This window comes from Zophobas morio, unplaced genomic scaffold (assembly GCF_036711695.1).
Source record: "Zophobas morio isolate AGI-343-1 ecotype UQ-CSIRO unplaced genomic scaffold, CSIRO_AGI_Zmor_V1 ptg000052l, whole genome shotgun sequence".
Classification (NCBI taxonomy): domain Eukaryota; kingdom Metazoa; phylum Arthropoda; class Insecta; order Coleoptera; family Tenebrionidae; genus Zophobas; species Zophobas morio.
Window position 1 is genome coordinate 14,610 of NW_026972157.1, and position 18,044 is coordinate 32,653.

The window sequence follows — 18,044 nt, forward strand, 5'->3', positions numbered from 1 at the left end:
TTACATCAGTTTCTTTATCGATTAAAAGTTTCCGCATTATTAAATTAAGGCCTTTAAATTAGCCATCTTTATAGTCACTCAAACGCTTTAAAAAAACCCCTATGATGAAGTGATCATGAAAATTTCGTAGTAAGATTGAAAAAATTTTGCACGAAGGGGGTCACGTGCAAAATCGTTGCAATCAATACTTAAAATTTAAAAAGCGATAAAACCTTATGCAATCAATTCCTCTAATACAAACTACATTAAAAATAGATCTCGATCTAAACTTATATATATATAAGGGGCAAATATAACCAGTCATTAATTAAAGCGTTATAGAATTTGTACGAAAAAGTTTAAAACATCGAAACAATTTTGAACGATAGTGTACATTAAAATAAAAAGGTAGTTTTGCAACTGATGTTAACTTTAATGTCCATCTGTAATGACCTTAAGTTTATTGCTACTATACAGTAATTATATAGTGGTGGTGAAATAGTACTTATAAAAGTTAACAGATAATTTTATCTGAAGAGCTTGCAACATATAAGTGCATAGCATGAAACTTTCTAATTTTTTTAAATATCATAGATCCTTATTTAAATAGGTCTAAGAAGTTTACTAAGCAAGGGAAAGCTATGAACACAGGAAAATGGTTATATACTAGGTTGCTTTAAATTTTAAGCACCGTAGAAGTTTCTACCAACTCAGAAAAAAGTTTCCATGAACGTTTGTGCGCAGTTGCCTTACTGAAAGAGACAGCAATCACACAAAAACATTACGAAGGATTGGCATAAAGATATAAGGAAGTAAATAGAGGCTGTAATATAAATTAAATTAATATAATTTTATTTTACCTTCGACCAGTTGTTAAATTTTAAATTGTCTGGTGAGTTTCCAAACTGAAATCTTAAATGAGAAATAAAAGAATATAAGTCATGTCAGTGAGCCGACTGCGGGTAAAGAATGTTAAGAAAACATTTGAACTGTAAGCTAACCTTGCAAGGTGTTTAAGTTAGCTTCAGCTTTATTAAAGCCCCAATCATGTTACTTTTTACAAAGGTAAAAGGCCTACTGCCCTCAAATCTGTTTCCTGTTTTTCAAAATAAGTACTGTTCTTTAGTTTTATGTTTTCCTTTCATTTACTAAATGACGTGATACTTTCAGCTTTAAACTCTTAAATAACCTTTTATTATAATTCATGTCTCTTTTTAAATAGGACTAGATGTCGGTATATCGTGCATTTTAAGCCTAAGTTATAATAAATTTTGTGCAGGGTCTAATCTTTTATAGCACGGACTCTATAATGACAGCCCATATGAATGCTACAGCATTTAATAAATATTAAGTTAATATAGATTTCATATAATCATACTAAAGTTAAGGTCATTAAAAAGTCGGTATAAGAAAATAACTTCTATCTAGCAATTTTCTATTTTTTAAAACCAACGCGATTCAGGTTTGCAAGTCATAATTTGATGCACATTAACAAATTTGCAGCGTACATGCTCTCTTGCGTTTCACAACCTAGTGATGAAATTAATGGCAATCGTTAATAGACTTCGTCAAAACAAAGTTTGTAGGTAGTTAGGACTAATGAAGGCTACTGGAACCATTTTTTATGAAAGTAATGTTTGGTTTTAGGATAAGATTCTTATCTCAAAGCTAGCCCGATGGAGAACGCTATTTTTGCTATTTGTTTAACAGCTATTATCAATTAGGATCTCAGCTGCAAGCTTCGCTGCCTTATCCTCCACAACAGTCAGTAAGAGACCAGGTTATATTTTAACAGTTTAAATACATAAAACCATCATACCGATATCGAGAGTCGTAGCACAACGGCCTTCAAGGTCGTGGGTTCGATTCTAAAAAGTAAACCCCACGTGATCAAGTGAAAAGCCGGGGTACAATAATTATTTTTGCAAAAGTGTTTACGTAATTGAGGATTGCCGTTTGAGGGCACAGCCCTAATTAGTGGTTTAAGGAAGTCATGAGCGTCGTGCTCTTTCTTTTTTTTTGTCTTTGTTGTGGTAACCAGTAAGCTCAGAAGGCTCAAGATCAATCGAATAAATTATGCAACTCTTCTTAATTTTAACTAACTCTATGTTATTTCTTTGTTATATTATTAAGCATACTACTCTCAATCTGTATACAATTATTAGTTCTTGAAGTTATCAAAGTTGTAAGATAACAGAAGAAAAATAAATTTAAACTAGTAAAATAAAACACGTGTTTGGTTGTTGTTCCTTCTCTTCTCTCTTCTTCCCTCTTTACTCCTTTCTGTGTATTAGATTCCCACCAACGCAACTTTCTTTTTCGGTCTTCGATGGTCTTGTATTTAACCTCTCGCCCTTATAAATTCTAATAAATTTCGTAAGAAGGCGGGCGACGAGGGCGGTACCCCTTTCTGGTAATTTGTTAAACTGTTTACTAATGAGGAGAGAGACACTTTTGACTGAGAATCTCAATGTATACTGCATGGCCCACACTTCTTTTCCAAGCTTTTGACGCTTAACCCCTAGAACAGGCCACCATCGACCAAATCAAAACAAGCATTAAACTTTACAGAGGCGAACAGCATTACAAATACAATACTTAAGCAAATGCCACCAGGGCCCCTACTGAACAAATATAGGCCACTTAGCTTCTTGTGAACGGTCGTTAAAGTAGTAAAGGTCGCTCTTCTGCTACGCCTCTTTAAAGCGGTCATTAACACTCTCAAGAGTTTGCCGAATTCTCAGCATTTGTATTTTAGCAGGACATTTAACAACTCAACTGCTCTCTCGGCTTACAGAACGAAAGACTCGCTTCTTCAAAATTATGAAGTCCTCCTCTGAAGCCGTGTTTTAACCAAAAGCGTCCAACCTAGTTTGGTATAAAAGCTGAGTAATTCACAAACCGCCCTCGAGCCCTATAGAAGGCTGTTGTTCCGCAAGGGTCTCTACTTTAACCTTGCTCTCCGTGCTTTAAGCGCGCGAGGTGCGCACATTATGGGGTTTAGTTTACTTGGCCAGCATAGGAACTACCGCTCTTTATTAATAAAAAGTGTATTGCAACACCTGCGTCGCTAAGCGACGGCTCGGATTTCCCTATGTTGCCAGTACTTAAAGATAATAAGCTCTCAAGGCGAAGGTCAAGGTGGTGTCGTGCCCACTACTTTGCGGTGAGAGAAAACTTTTTAGCCGAGCAACAAGCTGCTACTATACGTATAGTACAATCATATTACCATGATAATCGCTCCTGCTGCCTGGCCTTACTTTACGCACGTCATAGCGCGCTCTACACAGATCTCCAGCAGGATTCCGCTCTCTTCCAGCGTAATAGTTATCTATATATTATACGAACAGCTAACTGAGCACTGATTTCACTTACAAGCCTTGATGAAACAAGCTTAAAAAGTCATTTGTATTTTTAGAGATAAGCACCCTTTATAGACTTTGACTAAGCCCGCAAAGAGTGCAACTACTCCTGATTGAGAGTTCGAGAATTTAATGTGTTAACTGCAAAGTCTCTTATTAATCCACATAAAAGTGATGTTCGTGTGTTTTTTTCTCCTTCTCCACTTCTTTTTCGCTCAGCCTCATCCTGCAGGGCTGGTGGGGTTAAAAAAGTAATAGTTTTAAGAATTAGAAAGATATTAAAACGGATCCCTTGTTAGGTAAAAGTTTAATAATTTAGTAGTTTAGAGGACTGTGTAAAGAAAAAATTTTTTTTTGGAACGAATTATTTGCAGCAACTTTTTGAGTTGATTAACCATTTTTGAACGAATATAATTTTAAATATATAATTTTTTAGAAATAAGTTAGCTAATTTATGTATCCACTAGTATTGAACGGGTTTTTTTATAGTTAATGGGTAGATACAAATATCACAGTCATGAAAAGTGTATGTTTATCATGTTAGCCAATGCGTTTGACAATATTGTTAGCTATCATCACTCATTCTATAGATCTTCCCTCCGTGACTTCCAGCGGACCTTACTGACTTGAACGAAAGATGGTTTCTATAGAATTTAACAGGTTACCACCCAAGATATCACCAAGGGGTTCACCTGATCTTACTAGGCATGTTAGATTCAAAAATGTTTCGAATTGGGTTGGTAGGCTTATATATATTAGCAGATGGCACTGTTCCTGAATCTACAGATAGAGAAAATATTCAAAGCTACTTCAACCCAGCAAGAGCCTGTTAGTTATCCAAGTCCATTACTGATCTAGTGGTTTTACAATGCTTTAGGAATAAAGAATAATGCTATCTACCATCATTCATTAGCTGTTTTGTCAAAATTCTGTTAAAGTTGTACTGGCTTTAGTTAACAGTAACAGAAAAGTTGTCCCCGGGCTGGTCGGGCTATAGCTAAAATAATTCTCCACCTAGCCTATACTCAGATCCGAACGGCCAGAGGCGTATTGTTCAGCCTGCTCAACTTGTGTCATTAAACTTAATTTGCTTAAAAATATATATAGTAAAAGTATTTAAATATTTACCAAAAAGGCTGAACTTCTACTAAATTTTTTAGTAACGCCATAAAATATACCTATTTCGCTACTTGTATGTGCTTTAAGTTAAACTTATTAAAACTTCATACAAACACGAAAGCTAATAGTTCAGTGCGAAGAATTTTCTACTTATGGAGTCTGTACTGAATGTAAATGAAGACTTGAGTAACGAACCTGATAAAGGAGAGTTAGGGAAAATAGATTCTATATATGAACTATTATCAGCTGATGATATTTCAACAAATTTGGAAGTATAATTTTTCTCAGAGTTACAGAATTCCTTTTCTTTGCACTACCATAAACTTATAATAAAAATAGGATTTGATATATACGGCTTTGGGAACTCAACCAGAAGATTTACTTGAAACGTTCGAAGATATAGCTGAAAAACTATTAGACTTTACTATAAAAGAAAACTTTATAGAAAACGAAGCTAAATTTTTTTTTTAAAATCTTTATTTTTTGTTAACTTCTCTCTTTTTACGTGTACAGGAGAGGAGATTAAGAGCAGAAACAGTAGTTAATACTCTTCATCTTAACTGTATTTGTTCCTTTCAACTTCTTAAAAGGTCAGAATTTTTTAACCTTATTAACTTGCTTTTAAATTTTAGCGTTCTTATAGTTTTTAGTTTAAGTATTTTATAAAAGAAGTAATAAATTTAGTAAATCGCATATTTTTACTTTTTTTTACTTTTTTTTTATATTAATATTTCAGAAACGTTTTTGTTATTACTGCACTTCTGGATAAGTGGTGCGACCTTATCAGCATAAGTGAATGTCAAAATGTATTATTTTTAATTTTTTTTAGATAGTAGGAAAGTAATTATCTACATAATTTCAATATAAAAAAATGTTTTATTATAATAGTATATATTAGTATATATATTAAATTTATTATAATTTATGTTATTAAAATTTTGTTTAGTCGTAAGTATAGTAAATATATTATATTGTTAGAAAGAAGTAGAATTACGCTCATTAAATTTTGTAAGAATTTAGAAGAAAATTAATTTTTTCGATTGTTCAAAATAATAATAATACTAAGTCTTGTAAATTTATGCAAAGTAAAGCACAAATAAGTCTAGAAAGTAAAAGTTTCAATAATTGGTAATTTTTTCTTTTTATTATTTTTTTATAATTTTAAATTCAAGTTTAAGTTATAAATTTTGCAGGCAATTACTTATTTATTAACTTTTATAAACTTAATAATTATTATAGCAAAAAAGTGTTCTTTTATCATTTTTGTTAAATTTATTTTTTTATTGAAAAAAATTATTTTCTAATTTTCCTAAGTTATAAGTTATTATTATTAAAATACTATAAGTAAAAAATAAAGTTTTCTTATTTTTCTTATTTTTTTATAAAAAAACTTCCAAATTTTTATTTAAATATAATATATAATTTTTTTGCAAGTAGCTTTCCCTTAAGAAATTTTTGGTGGCTTAATAAATTTTAATTGCTAAGAATTTATTACATTTTTATTTAATAATTTTTGTTAATTTTGCATTTCATCTTTATAAAAACTAATCATATTTGTTAAGATTTAAATTTATATTTTATAAAATTTTTTTACAAGTTATATAACTTTACTATGATAAGATTTATATTTTATAAAAAAACTTCTAATATAATTATAGTTATATTAAATATATAATTTTTATTTTTGTATAATATTTTGTACTTCTTTATAAAATTGTTATTATTTAAAACTTTCATATCTTTTAGTTTAATCTTTTTTTATTTTTCTATTATTTTTTTACTATATTTTTGTATAAAACTTCATTTTTATAATATATTTTATAATTGTTATATTTATTAATTATTAATTCTGTTATTAGTAATTTTTATAGGAAACTTTAATATTGTACAATTTTTTAATATTACTTTTATTAAATAGAACTTTTATTAGTACTGAAAATATTTTAGATTATCTTTCTACAAAACTTTACTTTTTTTTTATAATTTTTTTACTAGTCTCTTATTGTATTTTATAATATTTTTATATATAAATTTAACTTTTGAAGGTAATAAATCTATCTTTTAGATTATTTTAGTAGAAACTATTCTTAAATATTATATAAAACCCATTGCTATAATTTATATAAATAATTATATATAAATATTACTTTTATGAATACTGAATTTTTTTTTACTTTAGATTTATGTTGATCTCTCTTTAGCTTTCTTAACGGCCTTAGCAAAACCCGAAGATCCTGTTTTTCTTACTAACACAGTTACTATTTTTGAAAAGTATATTTATTTTATTTTTATATTTATTTCACATTTATTTATTATTGTATGTTATATAATGACTACACACTTCAGAGTAAAGTTTTATAGGAAATTCTAAGTTAACCGCATTGGTTATAATTTCCTTTATAAAGAAATTAAAGTAACTAAAGTTTAAAGTTTTTCATATCAGAAAAAGTTTTACTAGAAACACTTTTTATCAAATTATTTTAGAAAAAGAGCTTTCCGTAACTTAGAAGAGTTTTTAATATTAAAAAAGTTTTATTTTGCATTAAAAGATTTTAAAAAAAGCGATTTGTCAAGTTTTTTATATCAAAAAATTCTGCAAAAATTAAGTTTCATTAGAAAAAGTTTTATGTATTAAAAGATTTCTAGGAAAAGCCATTTGTTCAATCGATCAAATTGCTTGTAGTACTGTTTTTCATATCGTTGAAGTGTTGCGTTCTGGTACCTTTTTTTTTATCTTTATATTTTTTATAGTATTTATATTTATTTACTATTAATAAAGAAGAAGAAGAAGTCCCACTTGAATGTGTTTCGCTTATCAATGCAATGATTGGTGAAAAGCGGCCCATATTTTATCCCGTGATAGAGCACGTGAGTTTGTTCTTATAAATATCATTCCACCCAAAAAATTATTATAATCTTCCCAATAACCATAATGGTTCTATTTCACTTTTTATACGCGATTTAGAATCATAATTTTTTTCTTTATATTTAAATTTTTATTAGTGGATTTCAAAAGACCATAGAAAGTTCGTAAAATTTTTGCTCTACAAAACTTTTTTTTAGGCCTTCAAGGCTCACCCGAAACTCGCCTCTTCTCAGATAGAAAGCATATATAACTTGTACAAATGCGCTCTAGATACTACCAATAAACAGAGATTTCTCACTCTGCTGGTAGCTGCCGCCAGGAGCAATCCCAACGCTAATATTACTTTATTATTATTATTATTAATTATTATTATTATTATTAATTACACATTTTATAGGATGCTCTATTGTATATCGACTCTCTTCGAGAAGATTTACTAACACAGCAGGGCCTTTTCGCAGTGGACATATTAAAAATTTTCAAAAGTGTTGTCTTTGAGGACATGGAATGTCTCTATCAACTTATTATTATTATTGGCAAGAATAGTCCCGTAAAGTTTTTTCAATATTAGTTATTTTCCAAAGCAAAGGGGATATTATAAAGGCGATCAAAATAAATCCAAACTGTAAAGCAGTAGCCCGCGAGATTATAGATTTATTGGATTGGCAGAGTGAAGAGGTTTCGACGTCGTAAAATAAATATTATTGGCGCTGCTCTACTCCGCTCGCAGTTAAATGAGGCACTCAGCTACGAGCCTAGCGATTATGATTGGAGCGACGAGGACGATGCTTTAGACGTTATCTTCCAAAAATACCGTCAAGAATCCAACAAGAAAAAAAAACAAAAATACCTCCAAAAATTTGCAAAAGGCGTCGAAGGAAACTCTTCTGTTCGTCGCCTTTTATTTATTCTTTTCATTTATTATAGACTCGTTTGTTAATAACAAACCCGAAGGATGTCCTGTCATACGTGGATACTCTCAAAGAAGACCTCTTATTGGACGATGGGAAATACGCAGACCTCATTGTCGCTATATTTGTGCCTCTTGCCTTTATTGATCCTGAATGTAAAGCATTTTCTTTGCTTTAAACGAATAATCTTTTGACTTTCCTGTGCTCTTTACGTAAAAGTTTTATACTATTCCAAAGACGCTCTTGTCACTGCTGCTCAGCTAAACGCGACAGCTAAGAAACCGCTAAAGAAAATCGCTACACTCCTCGAGTGGAAAGACGAAAAGGTGAGAATATGACACGTCACTATAATCACCGCCCTCACCAATCATTTTTCAGGTAGAAGACATTCTTAATATTAATTAAATAATAACAAAAATTCTTAAAAAATTGTTTGATACTCAAATTGTTTAAATAATATTCATATAAAAACTACAATTTTTATGATTCCAAAAAAAAATAATTTCCGCTCCTCTTCTGCTCACTATCTTTTATCGAGTTGAGCTTGTTAATTCTCGGCCGGAAGTTGTCCGGGTCCCTTCGAAAAGTGATTTCCAAAGACTGCAGGAACCTGTTCATCCCGCTCAGCAGAGGCTCAGGCCTAATTAACCACAATACACGTGGTAGGCAAAAGTATAAAAACCAGCGTGGGGACGCACAAGAGCCTTACGCGCGAGCGATGGCGGATATGGAAGGCTCTCCCTCGTAAACAATAACGCGGTCGGCCAGATAAGTGGCCATAATGAAATCATGTTCGACTACAAATGCGGATTTCTTGGAGTGGAGAATGAACCGCTTAATAACCTGCTCAGAAAAAAATTAGACTCCGACTAGTGAGCGTAGTAGTACATGCCACTCGCCTTGGAAGCGGCAATGCGCTGCTCGGAGTCCAGATACGCTGAGGGCTCGTCCAGGAGATAGACGTCCGCCTTCGTGCCCAGACAGATGCATATGGCCACCCGCTGGAGTTCGCCGCCGGAAAGGTTGAGCACCGTCTGGTCCAACAGCGTGTCCACCGCTAGCGGCTTCAGCACTTCCGCTACAAACTGAGGATCCAAAAAAGCTTCCCGAATCTTCTGGTAAAAGAGCGACTGCACAGAACCTTTTTTATGACCCTGAAATAACGCACACGTGCTGCAAGGCCTTATAACCCACCTTGGTACTTCGGGCTAATCTTTTGCGGTTTGTAGCTGACGTTTAACTGAGGCATCTCCACGTCACCATCCGGCTTGGTACCAGCCAACAGTCGCACTAGCGTGGTCTTTCCCGTCCCGTTTTCACCGAGCATAACGATAATTTGCGAATCCTGAAAAGAGCCTGCCACGAAACCTTAATAACGAGCACGTGTTTTTTTAAAAAGACCACACCAGCTTCGACAGTGAGTTTGAAGTTTCCCAGCGTCTTGGTCATGGCTGGATAGCACTGCTCATAAGAAGACGAGCCTTTAGTTTCGTTCTCGGCAGTTTCAGCAACCTAAACATAAAAAAGAAACTTCGGCACGCGCGTTTTATAAAAGTTTTCAAAGTAGTAACTTTGAAGGAAAGAGCCATTTCCCGAAACCTCAAGTTTTCCGTAGGAATGTACCCGTCAAGGAACACGTTAATTCCTTATACATTTATTATAATGTAATAAAGAATAGAAAAGAACGTCCTCTGAAAACCTTCGCGAACGGAATAAGGCGTAGTAACGACGCCATACGCACCAGGAAGGCCGTAAAGGCAGCAGATAAAGTCTGACAAATAGTCGAGGACGGAAAGATCGTGCTCAACCACTAGAACGTAACTATTTATAATCAACGGGCAGGGAATAGCATTTTTAGTGCAATCTTTTTGCTCACGTATCGTGCTGTCGGAGTTCTCTTATTTTTCTGGCGGCGTTCAGTCTCTGCTTAACGTCCAAATAGGATGAAGGTTCGTCAAACATGTAGATCTCAGCCTTTTGTACGCAGACGTACGCGCAGGCGAACCTTTGAAGCTCCCCACCTGATAAAGCGGCCACTTCGCGGTCTATGATATTTGTTAGATCTACAGAAGTAGTTAATACATTTAATAATTTATAAGATTAGTTATAATATAAAAATGACCAAAATCCTTTATAATTTGTTCCATTATATGCTTATCATCTTTTTTGGATAATAAATCACGGACAGTAGTTTCGGGCTTTATAGCTGAAAGGGAATTATTAGGACTCAGTGCGTTATGCACCGGTTAGAAAAGTATAGCAACCCTTCGGAATGTGATCAACATATTGCGGTTTTATTAATGCTTTCATTTCATCTTGTAATATATGTGTAAAAAAACTTTGCAACTCTGAACCACGAAAATGAGTTAAAATTTCTTGCCAGTCTGGTGGTGCCTTTATTAAAAGAAAACTTGTAATCAAATTGGCTTTAAAGAATTCAAGGTAAACGACATCGAAATTTCCCAAGTTTGGTTTTATTTTCCCCGCTAAGATTTTTAACGCAGTGGACTTGCCAACGCCGTTAGTCCCCACTAGTCCAAGAACTTGGTTTTGTCGAGGAATAGGGAGGCGGTGAAGCTTAAAAGTATTAGGGCCGTAACTAAAAAGTTTAATAAAAATCTTTTAATTATAAAATTGAAAGTAAGGAAACCGATGGGTAGTGTCTTTAGATAAATTGGCCATAATATTAACTATTCTAATGGCGTCAAAGGGGCATTTCTGTTTCAAGAATTGCAAGAAGTGAAGGGTTAGCACCCAAAAACAGAAAAAAATAAAGTACTTTTTGACATATGCCACATCCTATACACAAAGTTTCCGATATAAACGCAATTTTATCCGTGGGTTTAACAATTATACACTGTTTGCCTTGCAAAAAAAACGGGGTGTATTGCGTTAAAATATTTAAAGGTGTTATGAAAGTTACCCATTTTAACTACAGGGCAACTCCGTTTACATTCTTGTCTGCACTTTTTTGGTTTGCATTTATCAGCGTTAACAATAGCTATTCGATTTTTGCTATCTGTTTCTTTATTTTTATTAAAATTATTCATGGCTCAAAAAGTTCTAATAATAGTCGATGCATGGAAAATTTTAAATTAAAAACGTAAAGTTTAAAGCAAGCCAGTGTGCCACACACAAAGCATGCGGGCTCGGCCATTAGTTTTCTTCAAGCTACTTTCCGAAAGCACAGGAAATTCATATTGCGTGGAAGAGTTAAGTGCTTTGTTATGAGTATAAACATAAACGAGGAAATATCTTTAGGCTATAAACGTAATGCTTTCGCTTATTAAAAGTGAAAGTGTCAATAATATTGTTTTTATAAAAGTATGTATAGAGAAGGTTTAGTAATGAAATTAAAAAAAAGGTTAACTGTTATGCCTAATTGAGAGGGTGCATCTTAAGTTATAAGTTGAATGCTTGGTTATTTTAAGTTGGTTTTATGTTTTTACTAGTAAATCTAGTTTAAAAGCGTATCTATCGTGTTGCTTTTACTCAAGCGTGGATAGTTAAATCTTGATATAACGTTATTCTAACTTGGAACATCTAATATAAAGTTTTCCTTAAAGAAAACTTTCATGCGCAAGAACCTTCTCCTTTTACACTATACATTCTTCAGCAAAAAATATAAGATATATACAGTTCATCGTCTCCTCCCTCACTTTTGATTAAGAAACCCGATCTTTATTGTAATTGACTTCGGAGCATTTTAAAACCTTTTTAAGGTTAAGAACGACGAGGGAGACATTCTAGTAAAGAGGTTTTTAAAAAAGAAAATTATCGGTGAACAAAGATTTATTATGTCCTTAATACAGTAATATTTTTTCTGAATTTTCATTACTCTACAAAATTTTTATAAATTTTTTTTTAAAGGATTCAATTTTTTTTTTACCGAATATTTAATAGTAGAATTTTTTTTACTATTTATTTAGGATATTATAACCCTTACTTTTTAATTTACCATAATTAAGTGTGATAAAGCTCCTGTTATCGCTTATAGATGTTGAGCAAACAATCCTTGGCACTTTGTTATAACATATGATTTGTATTCGTAACATATTCCTCCGAATCTTAGGTAATTTTTTGAAGTTGGCATAATAAAATTTTAAGTAAAAGTAGAAGTCTTGGTTGCTTCTATTGATTTTCTCCTATTCATGGGCAAAGTTTTTTTTTGGTAATTCAGCTCTTTTAGATTTAGTATCAGTTCTTTAATTGTAGCTTTACTTAGATTCAAGACGAACCTTCTTATTAAAACCTTAAATAAATGTGGTCAAATTTATCCTCTAAACTATTTTAAAAACGCTACCAAGTCGCTATTAATAATAAATAAATAAAGATTCCGGTAAAGAATACAAATTCCTTAGACAGCACCTCAAAATTCAATTATAAAGGGAATATACTCGACGAACCTTATATCAATTTTTATTACCGGCGAAACTAGAGCTACTAAAACTAATAACTTACAGTAACTTGCAGGAAGAGCTGACTAAACGTTATAAAAATCTTCAGCTATAACTTATGATCCCCACTTTATCATTTTTCTTACCAAGCATAGTTTTAATAGAAAGGAAAAAACAAAAATACCTGCTTAGAACTATTACTTGTTGCTAGAAAGTTAGTATATAATTTACTTCACATTTAAAATAATACCTTTTTTATTTACGAACAAAAGCTACTTACTGCAAATACGTACAACGAAACAAGCAAACTTTAGTTAAAAATATATTCTTCATTACCAAACTTATTAAACCATTTATAAAAATTAGCAGCGTAGATGGTTCCTATTAAAGTTATTCGGCTGTATACAATCACTACGATAAGTTTTATACCCTCTTGCACTTGGGTATCCTACATTGGCAACTTACTAAAGTATGGCAATTCCTCCTGTACTGGTACCAGAGAAAACAAATTTTTTTTTTTTTTAGTAACAGAGAAACTCAAATAAAGGCATTTCTTTATAGTCCCTTTAGGCTACACATTTTGTGTGAGAAATATTATAGTCACTAAATATATTTATATTTATAAAAACTGAGGTTTCTTTTTACATATAAGAATACAAAAGAAACTTCTCTATTGAAAAAGTAAACACATCGTATTCTTAATCATACAATAAAAGCAGAATAAACTTTTTTAATACAACTTATAAGAAAACTTTATAATTAAAAATCATGTAAACAAGAAAATTATGTAAAATCTAAAAAAATTACTTAAATAATAAGCCTCGTAAAAAAATATTAATAGATTTTAGTGCACTCAATATTTGGCTTCACTGTTAATTTTATGGGAAATAAATTTTTTAATAAAAATAAATATTTATTTAATAATTACAAAAAACAAATAAACGTTGAAAACGTGTTAAGTTTTATATAAAAATTTAATACTTAATAATAAATTATTATATATATAAAGAAATTAACAATTTTATTAAAGTTTTTTTTATATAAAAAAATTATAGTATTCAAAGAAATAAAGGATAAAAAGCTCTAAACTTCTAAGTTTATAATAATAAAATATAAAAATTTATAAATTTCTTAAAGTTTATAACTTCGTTGATTCTAAAATTATTAATATAATAATAAAACTTTTTCTGTGCTTAACAATTTTTTTGTTTTCTGCTTTAAAAAATATATTGAAAGTTCATAAAAATATAAATACTAAAAAATAAGATATATAAAACTTTTCATCGTTCAAAATATTTTTTATTCAGTTTTATTATTTTAGAAGTATATATGGTTATATAAAAACCAGCATACTTTGCTAAACTTCATAAAAAAGCATATACACTTCAAAGTTTTGTAATATTGTTTCACAATAAAATTTGATGCTTAATAAAATTTTTCCAAAAATATAGAAATTTTTTTTATACAATTTTTCATAATACTTCTTGTTAATACTGTTTTTATTTTTTTCATATATTTTTATAAAGTTATAAATTTTCGCTTAAAAGTTTTAAAATGTATAAAGAAAAATAAAAAAATAACAGAAAACTATAAAAAAGAGTTACCGACGGTTGGGGGTAAGCCATACTCGAGGGCCTTACAAACTCCTCGTTCATAGTTCATAGCCACGTGGTCAAAACTTTCCCGATTTTGCAACTCTGGAAAAATTTTAATGTGCAACGGAGGCAAATAATAATAATAATCAAAATTATTAATAGCCATGTTTTAAATTCGTCAATTTTTGTGGTACTCGTAAGTGTTATTTATTAAAATTATTGCAAACTCTGCTGCCTGCTATATAAATTTTGAAGCGGCATTCGCTTTTTTTAGTGTAATAGACAAACCTAAAAACTTTAAACGGAAAAAAAGTCAAACGGTTCTTTTTCCTACTAAAAAAAGAAAAAAGGGGCCAATTCAACTTACAACAAAAGAAACAATAAAAAAGTAAAAAAATACCAAATTCTTACACCTTGTATTTATTTATTGCGAATTAAATTATAGCCCGCTACAAGGGGTAAATTTACTGCTATCAACTTTTATTATTATATCAGAAAAAAACTTTTACCAAAAACAAAGCGAAGAACAAAAGAAATAATCCTTAAAAAAAAAAGGAATCTCTTTATAGTTCGTAAACTTCTGCTGCTGCTTCACGGAATCGAGCTCGGTATAAGAGTTGCATTGTTCCGTCCCGTTCACAACAACTCAAACCTGGGTTTTAAACATACAAAGTAAAGTAAGTCAGAAATATATATAAAAGATATGAAAAAGTTTATTTACAACAATTTACGAAGTAAAATAATTCCGATAAACACAGAAATAATACAAAAAACTTACCGCGCTGGGAGAGTCGCACGCTAAAGGACTCATGAACGACGGAAAACCCACAAGAAAGGTTGGCTTCATGCAGGATGGCTCAATCAAGCCCGAGACGAGCTCCTCAAATAGTTGTATCTGCGATTCGATGGCTTTGAAGGCGATGCCCAGCCGCGTGCACAGCGTTCTCATAATGATTTACAAATCTGCCGTAAAAAACTGTAATGAAAGTATGGCTTTCATGCAGGCAAACAGCCTCGACTATTGGTTTGGCGGTTTCCATAAAAAGACAATGTTTCGTTTACAGTACATAAAAAATAGATATGCGGAAAAAGAGCTTTAATGATAAGCAAAAAGGAATTGTCTAGTCGCCTGTCTGTAATTCTAATATTTGTGTTTATTTTTTATGAAATTAAAAAAATAAGAATTTTTTTAAGTAATAATTACTCAAAGCGTATTAATATTAAAAACACTACAAGTATACTAAAAAGAGTAATAAATAAATAATAATTTTTATCGAACATATCCGCAGAAAGTCTCGTTTTTCCAAAAAAGGTCTTAAACACGTGGACACTCGAAAATGGCTTTGAAAAGTCGTGAATAACAGCTTTTCTCGCACGCGGATCTTCGGGGCTGGAAATTTAGGAATAAATTCAACGACAAGCTTTCCCTTCAAGGCCCTCACCAAGGGGCGAAACAACGCTTTCGTGCGAACCACAGCACTTTCACATTTGCATATGCTTCATAAAATTCGCTGGATAGTGCGGTGACTAAACCCTTCATTTCTAAGGGGCGCCGTAAAAATAAAAATAACAATATATTAGAAGATAATTAATAATAAAACCTAAATAGTTTTTCAAATTCGTAAACTCGTTCAAAACCGCCAACCACAAGAGTCTAGATATTAGAGTTTAATAATAAATTATAAAATTTAGCTAACGAAACAGAAAAATACTACCTTTGAAACTTTAAATTTTAAAAAAAAATTAAAATTTTAAGCATTTTTTAAGTAGCAAGTATATAACGTACAATATTCTATGAAATATGAAAGCACTGGATATAACTAAAATCAACAATATTAAATATAATTTTTAAAACGACCTTAAAAAAAATTTCGGGAGCGATCTGCAAGAAGAGTTTCCTATCTGAACTAGAAAATTTAGTTACAAACGGCTTTCAAATGCTCCAGTGGCTGTAAGAGAAAGCACCTGAGTTCTCCCTACTCTTGTGGTTCGTAAAAAGTAATACTTTTGTTTAAATTTAATTAATACCTCTACAAAATTATTTTCAAAATTTTCCTAATTTCACCTACTATTTTAGACCGAACACGTAAAATATTAATAAAATTTGAGGAAACAAGAATTTTCAAGAAGCGATTTTTACATCTCTAAGCCTTTCATAGTAATTATAATAGAAAGAATGAACTAATTATTTTTCTTAAAAATAAATCTGTAATTAAGTAAAAACTTTGTTAGTAACTGCTTCGGTATAGGATCGCAATTCGCTATAACAACAATTTTTGTTCCAAAAAGGCTTAGTTCGCTGTCTCCGTATTTCCAGGAAAGCCTATAACTTCTATATAATAAGTAAATCAGTTTTTCATAAATGATACTGGTAGATAATATTAAAGGATAAATCTGAGTTATACTCAATTAAAAGAGGAGAAGAAATAAAAATAACATAAAAGTCAAATAAAGGCCAATAACACAGTTAATTCGGACAAATTTATTTATATTATCTAAAGTACTTAATGTTTGTTTCAAGTTTCTTAGAGTTGGCAACCAGCTGTAAGTTGTTACTAACTTGAACAAGATCAAAAAATGTAAGATTTTCTAGTTGTGCGCAGGGTTATGATCCTGCCTTTAAAATAAGTGTAGTTTTTAGTAAAAAAAAAAAGTATATTTCTAAGGTATTTCCGGCTTCAAAGTGTTTTAAAATACTAAAACTACCCGCTATCTGTATAGAAGTTTCTGTAAGCTTCTCTCCTGGTTTAGGCTCCCAAAAATTGGGAGGAACTGAAGAAGGTATAATAACTGGAAGTTTTTTGTAAATGTGAAAGGTATAACTGTTGCTTGACAGAATAAGAGATAAACGATATAAAAGAAGCTTAATAACATTACAGGGGAATTTTGCAAGCAAAGCACCCCCTCCCTCCTCCCTGGGAACCACTTCGGAACGACATCATGTTTAGCAGGGGAGCGAGCGTAATTGTTGTGTCTAAAAGTTAACGTCGAAACGAGTAAAAAGAAGTTCCTCATCCGGGAATCGAACCCGGGCCTTCCGAGTGAAAGTCGAAAATCCTAAACCACTGGACCAATGAGGAGGACATCCAGCGACCTATCTTTTCAAATAATATATTACTATTGATATAGCCCTCGCTTTAGACAAAGTAAGCCGTACTTGTGTACAGAAACTAAAATATACTCGAAAGTTTATTTTTCACGGTACAAGTACTGAATAGTGCATTAAATTTTATTTTCTTCATCTGCGAATTAAAGCTCACCTGTGATAGTTATAAGCCAAGTTTAAAAGGTTAGGTTAAAATCGTTTCATTGTTCTAATTTGTTTCATAAAAATTCATAGCGCTTTAATTAATAATTCGTATAAATCATCCTTCATCTATAAGTTTAGATTAAGATCTATGAAATGTAGTTTGTATTATAGGAATCTTTTTCTCACTTGAGTCTTTATCGCTCTTTAAAGCTTGAGTATTAATTAAACAACTTTGCACGTGATCTCCCATAGGAGGAAGGAGGGGGAGTGTTTATGAAACGTTTAAGCGACCAGCCCTTAATAATATAATAATTCGTAAACTTTCAGTCGGTAATAAAATGATGTAAAAGCCTTTTACTGAGATTGATTGTGAATGTGTAAGAAGGGAAAAAATATCCCGTATCAAAGATCAATATGATTTAAATCGTCGTTGCAATGGGCCTGGGCGTTCATAGAACTTGAAAAACCGGGATGTAGATCGACTTGTAGGACAAGTGACATCGTATGCAATCGAATCTGCACAAAAAGCTTCCAGAATTACAGAAACAATATTAGCTAGACCAGT

General features: G+C 31.5%; 2 protein-coding genes, 1 long non-coding RNA gene and 1 other non-coding gene across 4 annotated transcripts; 1 reads left to right on the forward strand and 3 right to left on the reverse strand.

The window, feature by feature from the left end:
• The first annotated feature begins 7,674 nt into the window (after positions 1–7,674).
• Positions 7,675–8,575, forward strand: LOC135142720 (uncharacterized). Its single transcript, XM_064074469.1, has 5 exons — positions 7,675–7,835; positions 7,898–8,004; positions 8,057–8,215; positions 8,281–8,392; positions 8,457–8,575. Exons 1-5 carry the CDS (start codon positions 7,829–7,831, stop codon positions 8,573–8,575), a joined length of 504 nt encoding a protein of 167 aa, XP_063930539.1. The 5' UTR covers positions 7,675–7,828.
• LOC135142722 (ATP-binding cassette sub-family E member 1-like) lies at positions 8,557–11,287 on the reverse strand. The gene is made up of 15 exons (XM_064074470.1): positions 11,161–11,287; positions 11,017–11,102; positions 10,888–10,955; positions 10,689–10,836; positions 10,502–10,631; positions 10,360–10,443; positions 10,114–10,300; positions 9,937–10,058; positions 9,809–9,882; positions 9,644–9,749; positions 9,432–9,593; positions 9,137–9,378; positions 8,947–9,080; positions 8,713–8,877; positions 8,557–8,627 (listed from the first exon to the last, which is right to left on the reverse strand). Exons 1-14 carry the CDS (start codon positions 11,285–11,287, stop codon positions 8,718–8,720), a joined length of 1,830 nt encoding a protein of 609 aa, XP_063930540.1. The 3' UTR covers positions 8,557–8,627; positions 8,713–8,717.
• Positions 11,288–15,391: 4,104 nt separating this feature from the next.
• On the reverse strand, positions 15,392–17,180 carry LOC135142743 (uncharacterized). The gene is made up of 9 exons (XR_010282618.1): positions 17,107–17,180; positions 16,936–17,051; positions 16,734–16,846; positions 16,454–16,561; positions 16,258–16,379; positions 16,088–16,205; positions 15,831–15,883; positions 15,672–15,771; positions 15,392–15,619 (listed from the first exon to the last, which is right to left on the reverse strand). It is a non-coding gene; the product is annotated as an uncharacterized LOC135142743 (long non-coding RNA).
• Positions 17,181–17,236: 56 nt separating this feature from the next.
• Positions 17,237–17,309, reverse strand: Trnae-uuc (transfer RNA glutamic acid (anticodon UUC)). The gene has a single exon. It is a non-coding gene; the product is annotated as a tRNA-Glu (tRNA).
• Between the last annotated feature and the right edge of the window lie 735 nt (positions 17,310–18,044).

Bases quoted from the DNA above. Each gene is read 5' to 3' on its own strand.
- LOC135142720 (XM_064074469.1), top strand. The intron at 8,005-8,056 runs GTTTCGACGTCG...CTCCGCTCGCAG, and splicing joins TGGATTGGCAGAGTGAAGAG to TTAAATGAGGCACTCAGCTA. The intron at 8,393-8,456 runs GTAAAGCATTTT...TTTACGTAAAAG, and splicing joins TGCCTTTATTGATCCTGAAT to TTTTATACTATTCCAAAGAC.
- LOC135142722 (XM_064074470.1), bottom strand. From the start codon at position 11,287: ATGAATAATTTTAATAAAAATAAAGAAACAGATAGCAAAAATCGAATA. The intron at 11,103-11,160 runs GTAACTTTCATA...TTTTTTTGCAAG, and splicing joins TTGCCCTGTAGTTAAAATGG to GCAAACAGTGTATAATTGTT. The intron at 9,750-9,808 runs GTTACTACTTTG...TTTTATGTTTAG, and splicing joins AAATGGCTCTTTCCTTCAAA to GTTGCTGAAACTGCCGAGAA.